This window comes from Bubalus kerabau, chromosome 1 (assembly GCF_029407905.1).
Source record: "Bubalus kerabau isolate K-KA32 ecotype Philippines breed swamp buffalo chromosome 1, PCC_UOA_SB_1v2, whole genome shotgun sequence".
In the NCBI taxonomy this organism is placed as follows: Eukaryota; Metazoa; Chordata; class Mammalia; order Artiodactyla; family Bovidae; genus Bubalus; species Bubalus kerabau.
The window spans coordinates 57,266,694-57,281,908 of NC_073624.1; the positions used below are offsets into that span (position 1 = coordinate 57,266,694).

The window sequence follows — 15,215 nt, forward strand, 5'->3', positions numbered from 1 at the left end:
AGTTATTTAAAAAAATAAGGTCACTTTTTCCTGAAATTTCTTGAACTTGTAGCAATGGAAGTAGACTTTAATTTTTTTCTGGAAGGGACCAGTCAGTAAGGACTTGTACCACCAGTCCTGACATCTGGCCATTCAAAGAAGCAGGGTTTTTAAAATTGGCACTTTGGAAATGAAAATGCCACTTGGAAAATATTTCTTTCTCAACAGTCTATCCTTCTAAGGACTGCATTAGCCAGGCATTTTCACAAAAAGTCATGAAGTCATTATTAGCCATGAAGTTACTTATTGCATTTCCTACACATTTAAAGGATTTTTTTCCTCTAACAGTGTTCCAGTCTGCATTTTGATTTTATTTGTTTAGACAGAGGCGTGCACTAGCAGCAGAGAGAGTAGGGGAGAAATACTTTTACACCTACCTGAAAGGCATTCTTACATTCATTTGTTCTGCATATCTTCCAAGCACTTCCCATGGGGCATGCAACTTCACAAAGATAATGTCACTATTTATTAGAGAGGACTGAAACAGAAAAAAGAAACTAAATTGAAAAGTATATCCAAGTCTCCTATGGTTTCAACTGAACTGGAACTTAGAACACATGAACTTGTACAGAGTTTAAGGTCAGAGGGCATTTTTCAGCAATCAGCTGGGTCCTTATGTGTGCACATATCCATTCAATCAATACGTTACTGTGAGTCAGGCTCTGGAGAACCATCAGGGAAGAAGAGAGATACAGATGGCATTTACATTCTGCAAATACACACATACAAAAGAAGACAGGCAAAAACAAGTTAACAAGAGAAAGAGATTCAGAGAGTTGAGTGTTCTGAAGACAACAGAGTCTTGGGAGGAAAAGTTGGAGTGGGATATCCATTTCCTTGGACAAAGGGTCAAAAAAAAAGTCCTCTCCTCTCTGAGGAGTGGACGTGTGAGTTGAGATATAAAGAAGGAGCCAGCTGGGTAAAAAGCTGAATGTTCTGGGTACAAAGCCCCTAGGCTGGGAAACAGCTTAGTATGTCCTATAGGGGAGGGGCAAGGAGGAAGATGGAGGTGCTGGGGTGGATTAATCACAGAGACTGGCATGAGAAGAGGCTGGAGAGGTGAGCAGGAGCTAGTATGCGGTGCTTCACAAGCCACAACAACACAGTTAAACTTTATGCTAGGTACATGGGGAAGTCATTTGGATTTAGGTGTTCAAAGACCACTGCGGCTGCTGCATGGAAGAGAAAGAATAAGGGAGAGTCACAGTGAAATGGAGAAAGAGATGCTCTCAATCATTCAGGCAAAAGCAATAGTTGGTGGTGGGGATAAAGGGAACTAAGAGATGTGTCTTAAATCTGGCCAGCATCAGCAAGGCTTTTTCAAAGGACCGTGCTCTTTGGCCCCAAACCTTTCCCTTCTTTGGGGCTTTTTATCAACACAGAACTCAGGGCCATAAAACTAGGACTTCACACTCCATTAACTACCCAACAGGTTTTGGTCTGTGCCTCTGGTGGCAGGGACATCCCTTATTAGATTTCCTTTGGAAGTCATTTCCCAGGGCGAGGGCTGAGTTGTGGAAGGATGTGGAAGAAAGATGAGAAACAGTTAAGCCAGAGCTTAATGAGGCAAATGGCCAATTACTTATCCTTATCTTTTCACACAGGGTCATCCTGAACTGCATACCATTTAAGTGTTCATAGTTTAAGAAAATCAATTTAAAATTTCATAGTTTAAGATGTATTGGGCCTTTGTGGCTGAACTCTCCTTATAACAGTATCTATACACAAGTCAATATTTCTACACACCTGACAAAAAACCCTCAACTTTATGCTTTAGCAGGGGTACATTTGCACTGTAGGGAACTGTTTTTACATTGCAGATGAAAGGCAGCTGTAACTCATTTTTTGTATTTTCATTCATTTTATAATTCATTTTTCAGGGTCTTCTTGCTGGGCTTATAAATATTGTATTCAAGGCCTAAGAACACCTCAAGATATTATGGAAAAGCCAACCGGTATCAACGACAACATTCTCAGAAAGTTTGGTGATGCTGACTTTCCCATGGGGAGAAGGGCCAGGATCCAAGTACACAATGGTGAAGGGGAACCCCTGATATTGGTTAGAAAAAAAAAAAATCAAATTTTCTGGCAGTTCAGGCTGAAATAAGGTTTTACCTTTCAACGTAGGACAAGCAGGCACCCACCTTTAAGCCCCCTGAGAACAAGGAAAGCTTCTGTTTGTCATGGTTGAATCCTTTGGCCCCAGAACAGTTCCTGCTATAGAGGGAGCTCTCAACCGATATTTGCCTGGTGGTGGTGTAGTTGCTGTCGTGTCCGACTCTGCGACCCCATGGACTGTAGCCCGCCAGGCTCCTCTGTCCATGGGATTCTCCAGGCAAGAATACTGGAGTGGGTTGCCATTTCCTTCTCCAGGGGATCTCCCCAAACCAGGGATTGAATCTGGGTCTCCTGCATTGCAGGCAGATTCTTTACCAAATGAGCCACCAGGGAAGCCCTGGTGAAATGTGAACAGTTCGTCCTGGCCCAGGTAAAAATTGGGAGCCCTATGTAGCAGGAAGGCTAAAATAAAATTTTAAAAAAGAAAAAAAGAAAGATATGCTTTAGAGTCTGGGAAGATTTTGCAGCTTCCTCACTTGGGAGGTTTCATGATGATACTAGGAATTCTTTAAATTTGCCTAGTTTTCTGACAAGGTTCTCACTTCCTGTTGTTTCTTCTCCATCTTCTCATGAGAGGAAGAGTAAAATTGTGCAAAATAAAGAAGACAAATGGCCATGGGACTGATTCACAGAATCAACCAAACCTTGATTTAGAGCATGAAATCTTAGAATATACTCTCTTCACAGAATTACTGTGATTGCTAGTTTTACAGAAAATATATAATCTACCTCAAGAATAACCATTTTGTAGATCTCCCATGAATATATGAACACACTAGGGAGGATACAATATCCCATTCAGGGCATATTCTAAGTGTCATATTTCTGTGTATGAAAAAGCCAAGTTCATTATCTGAACACGTACTGAGTCAACTAAAATTCTACTGTGGGATTTCAACCATTTTCTGCATAAATGAGCAACTGCTTTGAGTCACTCAGTATGATTAAAAAAAACTCCTCCATTTTCTTATTATTTCAATTATAACAATGATTATAAAGCCTGTTATACTTATTTTATAATATCATCACTTTACTATATTTAGTGCTGTATAATTTTACAAGCACTTTTACACATTACCTCATTTTATTCTCAAACTTGTAAGAGAGGCTTTAATTTCTTAAAAAGGGAAAGAGACTAAGCAATTCACCCACAGCTAAACTGAAAGTTTATTTCACTCAAATCTGAGTCCCCACCCACATCCCTTGACTCTGTCCATTTTATCTGATAAACTCTGAGGTTTAAATAAATCCATGGCCTTTACATGCATTGAAGACACATAATCTCTGAATTCTTTATCAGTTTACACAAAGAGGGGAAATTAAGCTATATTTAAGATTATCTTGATAATCTTGAGAAAAATGTTAACTGAATTCCTTGAATGATGATGGGTGTCTATTCATGTGTTATGTGTGTGGAGGGGGTCTGCATCTGTGCATGCCTGCGTCTATGTGTGTATGGGGCTTATTTTCTGTTTTTAAGGAGAAACTGAACTTCAGCTCAGAAAAATAAATGTGAAACATGACTGCTAATTATATGGCTCATACATCACTCTTTTTCTCGAGTACTGAATGATTATACTACTGGGTCTAAATAGGTTTTCCTTCTTATTAAGTATTCCTTTCCACATAAATCCAAGTGTGCAAGTACCAAAATGAAGAGAAATGGAAATGATTTTTTGAAACAGAGTTGTTTCATTCATATACTACAATAAAAACCCCTTAGGTTAGAACCTTGGGGAGAAGAAAAACAACCATTTAGAGGAGTTTGAAAAATCTCCTTAGAAGAATGACTGGAGAAATTTAAAAGTACCATGGAAAACCCCTGGAATAGAAAAAGGTAAGAGCCACAGAGAACTTTTCTTCTTTCTTGTTCATTCAACAAGAACATATTGAACATGATCTATGTATAGATTCTGGGAATGCAAAGATATATAAACTGTGGTCCTTGCCTTGAAGGTTAGATAAGGTAACCATAAGGGAAAAAATAAATAGCATGCCATTATCTAACCCAAGCAATCTACCTTTTAAAAATGCGTAAATGTACACATCTCTTCACCTCATGACCCCCAAAACAATGGCTGAAAAGAAGACACTGATGGAGAAAAGGTTTGGGAGTGGGGGTATGGAGGCATCACAAACTTACTTTAGGACATACTAAGTTCTTAACGCCCATGAAAAGACATCTTGTGGGTGGATAAATGAGTACAGACCCAACTGTGTCTGGAGTTTAGGAGAGCAGTCTGAGTCAGAGATACAAAATGAATATGGCCAGGAGACAGACAATGTTTAAATCCATGGGATTGGATAAGGTCAATTCGGAAGAGAATACAGGGACAGAGCCATGTAGGTAGCTGCAACACAGAGGTTAGATGGGGCTGCAGACTCTGAGGTTCAACTGCACATACTCATACTACCTCTTACTAGCTCTGTGATCCTGGCCAAGCTACTGAATCTCTCTGTGCCTCAGTCTGTTCAACTGTAAAATGGGAAATGATAGCAACACGTATCAGTTGAGTTGTATTCAGTTCAGTCGCTCAGTCGTGTCCGACTCTTTGTGACCCCATGAATCACAGCACGCCAGGCCTCCCTGTCTATCACCAACTCCCAGAGTTTACTTAAACTCATGTTCATCAAGTCAGTGATGCCATCCAGCCATCTCATCTTCTGTCATCCCCTTCTCCTCCTGCCCCCAATCCTTCCCTGCATCAGAGTCTTTTCCAATAAGTCAACTCTTCTCATGAGGTGCCAAAAGTATTGGAGTTTCAGCTTTAACATCAGACCTTCCAATGAACACCCAGGACTGATCTCCTTTAGGATGGACTGGTTGGACCTCCTTGCAGTCCAAGGGACTCTCAAGAGTCTTCTCCAACACCACAGTTCAAAAGCATCAATTCTTCAATGCTCAGCTTTCTTCCCAGTCCAACTCTCACATCCATACATGACCACTGGAAAAAGCATAGCCCTGACTAGATGGACCTTTGTTGGCAAAGTAATGTCTCTGCTTTTTAATTTGCTGTCTAGGTTGGTCATAACTTTCCTTCCAAGGAGTAAGCGTCTTTTAATTTCATGGCTGCAATCACCATCTGCAGTGATTTTGGAGCCCCCCAAAATAAAGTCTGACACTGTTTCCACCATCTCCCCATCTATTTGCCATGAAGTGATGGGACCAGATGCCATGATCTTAGTTTTATGAATGTTGAGTTGTATTAAATGGCATAAAACAGGTAAGGTACTCGTAGTACATCTGAAAACATGTTAGCATTATCTCCAAGAAGGGCCATAGCACACTGGTGGTCGGGGGGAGAACACAGCACTACTGGTTACCTACTTACAATCTGTGAATGTCACAAATAAGAAACTACTACCTGAAAAGGATTTTCCAGGCTTTGACTACAAGTCTAAACCAGAAGAAATTCTGAAAGTCAAGTTCCCAATGCCCATCTCCTTTCCCTCCACAGTCCCTACATATTCCTCCAAGGACACCCATTCATTCGTTCATCAGACATTCACTGAATGACAACTACATATCAGGAATCAAGACTGTCAGGAGAAATAACAATAACCTCAGATATGCAGATGAGCCACCCTCACGGCAGAAAGTGAAGAACTAAAGAGCCTCTTGAGGAAAGTGAAAGAGGAAAGTGAAAAAGTTGGCTTAAAACTCAACATTCAGAAAACTGAGATCATGGCCAATCACTTCATGGCAAATAGATGGGGAAACAGTGGAACCAGTGACAGACTTTATTTTTGGGGGCTCCAAAATCAGTGTGGATGGTGACTGCAGCCATGAAATTAAAAGACGCTTGCTCCTTGGAAGAAAAGCTATGACCAACCTAGACAGCATATTAAAAAGCAGAGATCATGACCAACAAAGGTCCATCTAGTCAAGGCTATGGTTTTTCCAGTAGTCGTGAATGGATGTGAGAGTTGGACTATAAAGAAAGCTGAGCACCGAAGAATTGATGCTTTTGAACTGTGGTGTTGGAGAAGACTCTTGACAGTCCCTTGGACTGCAAGGAGATCCAACCAGTCCATTAAGAAATCAGTCCTGAATATTCATTGGAAGGACTGTTGCTGAAGCTGAAACTCCAATACTTTGGCCACCTGATGCAAACAGCTGACTCATTTGAAAATACCCTGATGCTGGGAAAGATTGAAGGCAGGAGGAGAAGAGGACAACAGCATGAGATGGCTGGATGGCATCACTGACTCGATGGACATGAGTCTGAGTGAACTCCGGGAGTTGGTGATGGACAGGGAGGTCTGGCGTGCTGCAGTCCATGGGGTTGCAAAGAGTCGGACACGACTGAGTGACTGAACTGGCATATCAGGTTCTCTGCCAGGTGGTTAGATATATTACAGTCACCCAAATTTACAGTCTGGAGACAGACATTAAACAACAAATAAACATATGAGTTAAAATTATGAAAAGTTGTAAAAAAGAAAAGAATACAGTGCTGCGGTCCAGAAGAAGCGGGGTACTTGCTTTAGTTGCTTTAGATCAGCTCTTTGATCCATGCAGGCGTAACATCCAACCTCAGATTCGAAAGGTGAGAAGGACGCCAGCCATGGGAGAAGCCAAGTGAAAAGCATTCCAAGCAGAGAGAACAGCAAGTATGAAGACTCAGAGATCAGAGACCACACCAGGAACCAAATCCTCCAGTGATTGACAGTGTAAAGTGTGAGGCAGGAAGAATACCTGATCACAGGGCTGTAGAGGAGACCTGGGAACAGACCCTGCCAGGCCAAGGTCAATGCTGTTAGGAGTCTGGATTTTATTTTCTAAGGTCAATGCAAAGTTATCAATGGGTTAAAGGCAGAGAGGTGATGGCATCACTTGTTTCAGAAAATATACCCTGGGGACTTTCTTGGTGGTCCAATGGCTAAGATTCTGGACTCTTACGCAGGAAACCCAGGTTTGATCTCTGGTTAGGGAACTAGATGCCACAACTAAAGAGTTTGCCGGCTGCAACTACAGATCCTGCATGTCACAACTACAGAACCCGCATGTTTCAATAAAGACTGAAGATCCTGCGTGCCACAACTAAGACCAAGGCAGCCAAATAAATAAATATTAAAAAAAAAAATAAAGCACAATCTGAATAACCATGGGAAATTCCTACAGGGAGCATAGGACTGAAAAGTTCACTAGAAAAGTTACTCCAGGAGGCCAGGTGAGACAAGATGGTGGCAGGAACCAGAATGTGGACATGACTACACAGGAGAAATGGACAGGCTTGAGATTTACCTGGAGGTAAATTTGGGATCGGTCCAGTGAGAGTGAGAAAAAAAATCCAGTGTCTTAGAATCCTGTGCAGGTTGCTTTGCCCAGGAAACTGGGATGGTTACTCCCATGCACTGATACAGAGGACAGTCAGGGAGAAGAAGGTTGCTGACTTTGGGATACGCATGCTTGGACTACCTGGGTGGTAGTTACACAGAAGGTTAAAGCAGGCAAATGGACACAGGAGTCTGGCTCTCAGAGGGTGGGACTTACTGAGAATCGCAGGCGTGTAGCTGATATTTAAAAGCACAGAACTTGATGAGATCACCAAAGGAAAGACTGGAGGAAAATGGGAAGGACCAAGTCTCAGGGCACACTAACACTTAAGAGGTTTGGAAGAGGAGAAAGCAACCATCAAAGAGGACTGAGAAGGAGCCATCAGAGAAGGAGGTGGGAAACAAAGAGAGGGACAAAGCAGAAGCCAGGAGAAATGGGTTTCTAGAAGGATGAAGTGATGAGCAGCACTGGATAAGCCAGGGGCAGTTTAGGTCATCCTTCCTGTGGATACTGGGCTGCTACATAGAGGTGACCTTGTTCAGCAGTGCCCCTGGTCCCAGCCTTGCTGCTGCAGCCTGATTCTAATGCAGAGCTGACGAGGATCTCTGCTCTCATGGTGTCCAGCTTGTTCCTTGAAGGAAAACTGGGAACATCCATGTTCCAGCTGGTTCTCCTGAGTGACAGCTGTATCCGAGATAGGCACACAGGTACTACGCCATGTCCCTCTTCCAGCACACCTCTGTCCCACACAGCATATACCAACCAGTGAACGAAGCCCACAACTCCCCTGGTCCATGCTGGTGAGAGAGCCGTCAGCTATCTGAGAACACCTCATCAAGAGATGAGAGGTGGCTCTGTACCCGGGGTTCTGAGGCTGTGGTTTTCCTACACTTTCTCCAAGGATTCCCAGGTGCTGAACACCCCTGGCAATGTCCCAGGTTTCCTCAGATGGACATGCAGCAGGGACCTCCCTCCATCGTGACATACACATATCTCTGATTTCAGAGATAAATCTCACTGCAATTGTGAGTTTTGTTTGACCCTATGATGCTTGTCTGAATGAGATCATGATCATGTACAGAGTCATACATGGAGGATATGTGTGCACGCAGAAGAAATGGACTAGACCTCACGTCTGCCATAGAAACCTTATTCTGGGAAATTTTTATCAATCTGTTTTCATTTCAGGTCCATTTTTGCTGATTGGGTTCTAATGAAACAGGATGGTGGCCCTTTTTAAAAGGTAGCAGGAGAAAGGAAAGCAATTTTAAAGGATTTGGTTAATCATTTTTTCATCAAATATTTATTGCATGTTTATTAACCACTTGCCTTGTGCTGGGGAAGGGTCATTTATGTTATCATAAGGCAATTGGCTTTGGGCTATAACAAAAATGAGATCATTCCTGTCCCTGAGATGCTAATACCTAAGCCACAGAGATAGAAACTATACGTGAAATTTGGTAGAATTATACAAGAGCTATTGTGCAATGATATGCAACCTTTCTTTGGACACCGAATAAAAATAGAATGGAGCAAGCATATAGTGTAATTGTTAAAAGTCCCAGCTTTGGAGTTAGGGGTCAAGTACCAGACCTGCTATTAGTAGCTGGTGACCTTGAACAAGATGTTTAAACTCTGTAAGCCTCAATTCTCTCATCTGTGAAATGGGAACAATAGCAGCACTTATTTCAGAGTTCTTCTGAGGACTATAGAGTTTAAGGGATGCAAAGTACTTAGCTAGTTCCTTATGCACATAAAATACCCTTTAAATGGTAAGAAGGAAGGCTTGTGAATTATTAAAGTGAAAGTGTTAGTTGCTCAGCTGTGTCCCACTCTTTGCAACCCCAGGGAGTGTAGCCCATCAGGCTCCTCTGTCCATAGAATTCTCTAGGCAAGAATACTAAAGTGGATACCCATTTCCTTCTCCAGGGGATCTTCCCGACCCAGGGACTGAACCCAGATCTCCGCATTGCGGGCAGATTCATTAGAGCATTTGAAAATATGGTTTAAAATTAAAGCTTTAATTGAGAAACAAGATTTCTTTCTTCCCACCTGGTTTCCTGATTTTGGCCATGAAAGTATAGCTATGGAATGTTAGGAACAAAGAGGTGTTTGCCTAGAGGTTATGAGGAGGGGTAGCTTCATGTGAAAACTGAACAGGTTCCTTTCAATGGATATCGCAGAATGAGGGCCTGGCTCACAGAAAGCCGCCTCGCTCTCACTTGTAAGCTCATTTGATTCATCTAAGATACAAGTGCATCCTGGGGTTATATTTGTGCCAAACAGGGACAGGGAACAGGTGAGTAGGGAAGGAAACAGGGGTCTGTTTGGAAATAGCCCCCATGGGTCTAGGTCAGTCCCAGGGTACCCTAAAGCAAGAGGCTGTCGAAATTAAAAAGGCCACCTCAGCTCAAAAGATGATCCCCATAACCTTGAAGACAACTGTCTTAAAAGAGCTGAAACTCCATTAGAGCAGAAAAGACTAAAGGAGACCTAGGCTTAGGTACTTTCTAGAAGTCTCCTTGATGTCACTTGTCAGGTGATTTCACTGGCCAACAGCCAACCACACGCTGCTCTGTGGTGGAAAGAATGCCTGGGCCAGGTCCTGTCTTGCGAATTTGGGTGAGTCACCTCACTTCTCTGACTATGAACTTCTCACTGGCCACAAAGAAACAACCTGATCCCCGGGGCTGCAAACTTTTGGGGCTATTCTACCATACAGATTAAAACAACCTGTGAAACATGGCAAAAACTGCCCAGTCCTGGCTCTACCTACCTCTTAGAATTAGAGCCTGGCCTCTTCTCTGCCCTCAGTTTCCTCATCTGCAAAACATGGACTAGAATCACACAGTCCGTTCCAAACTCATTCAGCAGAAGGGTACCTGGAAATCACAGTAGTCTCTGCAGCTGACCATGCATCTCACAACATGAACTGTAACTTAGCATTTTCTTGGGCTCCAAAATCACTGTGGATGGTGACTCCAGCCAGGAAATTAAAAGATGCTTGCTCCTTGGAAGGAAAGCTATGACAAACCTAGTGTGTTAAAAAGCTGAGACATCACTTTGCTGACAAAAGTCTGTACAGTCAAAGCTACAGTAGTCATGTAAAGAAGTGAGAGCTGGACCATTAAGAAGGCTGAGCACCGAAGAATTGATGCTTTCAAGCCATGGTGCTGCAGAAGACTCTTGAGAGCCCCTTGGACTGCAAGGAGATCAAACCAGTCAATCCTAAAGGAAATCAACCTTGAAAATTCATTGGAAGGACTGATGCTAAAACTGAAGCTCCAATACTTTGGCCACCTGATGCAAAGAGCTGACTCACAGGGAAAAAACCCTGATGCTGGGAAAGACTAAGGGCAGGAAGAAAAGGGAGTGACAGAGGATGAGATGGTTGGATGGTATCACTGACTCAATGGACATGAGTTTTGAGCGAACTCCAAGAGATAGCGAAGGACAGGGAAGCCTGGCATACTGAAGTCCATGGAGTTGCAAAGAGTTGGACATGACTGAACAATTCACTACTCATCCAGTCATGTCATCCACAAAGCTTCACTGAGGGCCTGCTATGAGTAGGGACTGTCCTGGGTGCTGGGCATATACCTGTGGGTGAAACAAACCAAATCCCCATCCTCACAGAGCTCAAGTTCTACTGGGGACACAACCCTCAATAAATAAGACACATGATACTGCCGAGGGCGTGCTCCGAAGAAGAATAAAGAAGGGAGGGAAATAGAAAGTGATGGTGAAAAGGAAATGCTATTTTAGACAGTGCTGTGGACAGGCCTTTTGATAAGGTGACATTTGAACAGAAACCAGAAGACATGGGAAAGGAGGCCATTCCATTACCCAGGGAAAGTGTCTTCCAGGCAGAAATCAAAGGATGAGGGCCCGAGGCATAAAGACACTCCATGATGCAATCTATTCGGCACAAAGGATCACATTGGGGTAGCCACTTGCCTCTCTCCACTACCCCCTCAGGCAACTACAAGGATTTCACTCTCTCATACCCATACTGTCAGGAGAATAGAGCAAACCCACAAAATTCTGGGGCAAAAAGGAGAGATGAATTTCCAATTAGGAACTCAGATACGACTCTCAGAGAAAAACTAAATAGCAGCAGTAGGATGGGAGCAGTTACAGAGTGTAACACACGCTATGTAGTGTTTTAGGGCTTTCACACACATTAAATAACGTCATCTTCACACCAACTCCATGAGGCAGGCAGCTTCATTAGCCTGTTCCACTACAGATGAGGACCTAAAGCACAGAGATCTGGGCTAAAATCACACGGCGAGGAAGGAGGGAACCTGGATTCTCACCAAGGCAGTTGGGCTCAGACCTGCTGCTTCACAAGAGGACAGCAGGGCTCGTAAATGTATGTTCTTGTGGATTCAATTCCATCATCACTTTATTTTTTGAAAAATGATCAGTTATACATTGAACTCCAAGGTACCGTACATACAGTTTCCTTTAAATATGCTAATGACATTTTATTGACTATGCCAAAGCCTTTGACTTTGTGGATCACAATAAACTGTGGAAAATTCTGAAAGAGATGGGAATACCAGACCACCTGATCTGCCTCTTGAGAAACCTGTATACAGGTCAGGAAGCAACAGTTAGAACTGGACATGGAACCACAGACTGGTTCCAAATAGGAAAAGGAGTACGTCAAGGCTGTATATTGTCACCCTGCTTATTTAACTTAAATGCAAAGTACATCATGAGAAATGCTGGGCTGGAGGAAGCACAAGCTGGAATCAAGATTGCCGGGAGAAATATCAATCACCTCAGATATGCAGATGACAGCACCCTTCTGGCAGAAAGTGAAGAAGAACTAAAGAGCCTCTTGTTGAAAGTGAAAGACCAGAGTGAAAAAGTTGGCTTAAAGCTCAACATTCGGAAAACTAAGATCATAGCATCCGGTCCCATCACTTCATGGCAAATAGATGGAGAGACAGTGTAAACAGTAGCTGACTTTATTTTGGGGGGCTCCAAAATCACTGCAGATGGTGACTGCAGCCATGAAATTAAAAGACGCTTACTCCTTGGAAGGAAAGTTATGACCAACCTAGACAGCAAATTAAAAAGCAGAGACATTACTTTGCTAATAAAGGTCCATCTAGTCAGGGCTGTGGTTTTTCCAGTGGTCATGTATGGATGTGAGAGTTGGACTATAAAGAAAGCTGAGCACCGAAGAATTGATGCTTTTGAACTGTGATGTTGGAAAAGACTCTTGAGAGTCCCTTGGACTGCAAGGAGATCCAACCAGTCCATTCTAAAGGAGATCAGTCCTGGGTGTTCATTGGAGGGACTGATGTTGAATCTGAAACTCCAGTACTTTGGCCACCTCATGCGAAGAGCTGACTCATTTGAAAAGACCCTGATGCTGGGAAGGATTGGGGGCAGGAGGAGAAGGGGACGACAGAGGATGAGATGGCTGGATGGCATCAACAACTCGATGGACAGGTGATGGACAGGGAGACCTGGCATGCTGCAGTTCATGGGTTGCAAAGAGTCGGACACGACTGAGCGACTAAACTGAACTGAATGACATTTGTGAATGAATGTCAGGTCAGTGGTTAAAAAAAAAAAAAAAAAGTTGAATCCTGGTTCTGCCACTCACATTCCCCGTGTGTTCCTGGCATGCTCCTAGTTCATAAGCCTCAGTTTCCTGATTTGTAAAATGAGGACAGTATCAAGCATGATTGCTATGAAGCTACATGGTCATATTGCAAGTAGCTCTATAAGAATTTTCTTCTTCCTCCCATAGCTACTGAATGCATGGAGAACATGCTGCTAATTTACAGCTGATGGTAGAATTTTTTTTGGTATATCTAGAACCTAGCCTCTGAAACAGATGGAGAAATGTACACTTCTGGAGGGCTGAAGGTTTCAGAGCAATCGCTAAGCAATTTCAACCCCTTTCAGTGGGGCTGCCATCAGCTCAGCTGTGTGTCACTGGGCAAATGACTTCCACTTTTCTGAGCTTCAAGTTTTCTCTGAAAAATGAGGGCACATGTTTCTAAAAAGGCCTTTTTGTTTCATTTTCCTTTTTCATTCTTGGTTCCCTGAGGGCTCCTCAGAATTCCTGAGTGTAGTTTCAAAAAAGCTCTTCAGCTGATTCTGACGCAATTCTCTCTCCACAACTCATGTACCTGCACACACACACACATTCTCTCTCTTTTCCTCCCTCCCTCCCTCCCATTATGCCCTGGTAGAGAAAAGCCTCTGAGATACTCTATGTTCCTAAATGGTCACAATGCTCATTCCTTGAAGATAACATTAGCATCAGCCAGGAAATAAGACTTGTCTGGTGCCTCAGATGGTAAAGAAATTGCCTGCAATGAAGGAGACACGGATTCAACTTCACAGGGTGGGAAGGGCCTCTGGAGAAAGGAATGGCTACCCACTCCAGTAGTCATGCCTGGGAAATTTCATGGACAGAGGAGCCTGCAGGCTACAGTCCATGAGGTCACAAAGAGTCAGACACAAATGAGCAACTAACAGATAGGAAACAGATGTATGAAATTGCTCCCCACTCCTCCTTGGCATATCTTTACATGAGGCTCCCCAAGGACTCCATCCAGACTCTAGTCTCATTCTACCTGTTCTCCCTGGAAGACTGCATCCCTTCCCAATGGCCTTAGGTGTCGCCTATCTCCCAGATCCCTATCTTTGGTTCAGACCCTTCCTCTGAGTTCCACATCAGCATCAAAGGCCAACATACTATCTACCCCTAATAATCTCATGGGTGCATCACATCCAATGTGTCTAAAACAGATCCACTTTCCTGGAAAACACTGCTCTTCTCACTGTCCCGAGATTCAGCAAATGGCACAATCCGCCTCTTAAGTCCAGGAGTCACCTTTGACTTCTTTTTCCTTAGACTGCATTCAGTCAATTGTTGTGTCTTACTGATTCCACCTCTTACATTTCTCTCAGATCCATCCATTTCTTTTCATCTCCACCACCACCATCCTCCTTTAAGTCTCCATCATCTAGCTCCTTGAAGACTTCCAGAAGCTGGGCTCCCTCTAGTTCCATTCTTGCCTTGTGTATTCTCGCTGACATCAGAGACATCTTTACAGTTATGTAAAGTTTAAAAATAAAAAAAAAAAAAAAAAAAAATACACTGTGATCCATGGTATCCCATGACTGTCTGGAAAATCACTAAGGTGGCCAATGCATGATCCAGGGACTCCTTTATCTTGTATCATTTTTCCTTTCTCTGGGTTCCAGTCACACGGCCCTCATTTCTTCTTTCCATCACCAGACTCCTGACAGCCTCAGTGTTTTCTCATATGCTATTTTCTCTGCCCAATAAATTCCTGCTCCTTCAGGTTACAAGTTATGTGACAAGCTGAATTATAAGACAGTCCCCAGGATTTCCACCCTACTTGAGTACACGCCCTTAATAACAAAATAGGTGGAACCTGTGACTATGAGGGGATGGCATTCCTGGGACTGGGATACTAAACTGTTAACTTTGAGTGAATAAACAGGAAGATTATCCTGGATTGGCCTGAATCAATCAGGTCAGTCTTTGAAACAGTTTCAATGTCAGAGAGATCCGTCTGCAGCCTTTAAAGAACTAAGTTACCACGTTGTGAGAAAGCCTGGGAAGACCAGGAGTCGTGAGCAGCCCCTAAGGGCTGAGAGCAGCCTCTAATTGACAGCCAAGCAGGAAAGGGGGGACTTTAGTCTGACAACCACAAGGAAATAAATTCTGCCAATAACCACGTAAAGGACCTTGAACTCAAAAGGAATGAAGCCT

General features: G+C 43.1%; 1 protein-coding gene across 23 annotated transcripts in view; it reads right to left on the reverse strand.

The window, feature by feature from the left end:
• ANO4 (anoctamin 4) overlaps window positions 1-15,215 on the reverse strand; it is a 428,567-nt gene that overhangs the window by 138,399 nt on the left and 274,953 nt on the right. For all 23 annotated transcript variants that reach the window (XM_055575846.1, XM_055575864.1, XM_055575835.1 and 20 more), the window contains one exon: window positions 417-517. In XM_055575846.1, coding sequence (XP_055431821.1) covers window positions 417-517 — 101 coding nt within the window. The remainder of the gene's footprint in view (window positions 1-416; window positions 518-15,215) is intronic.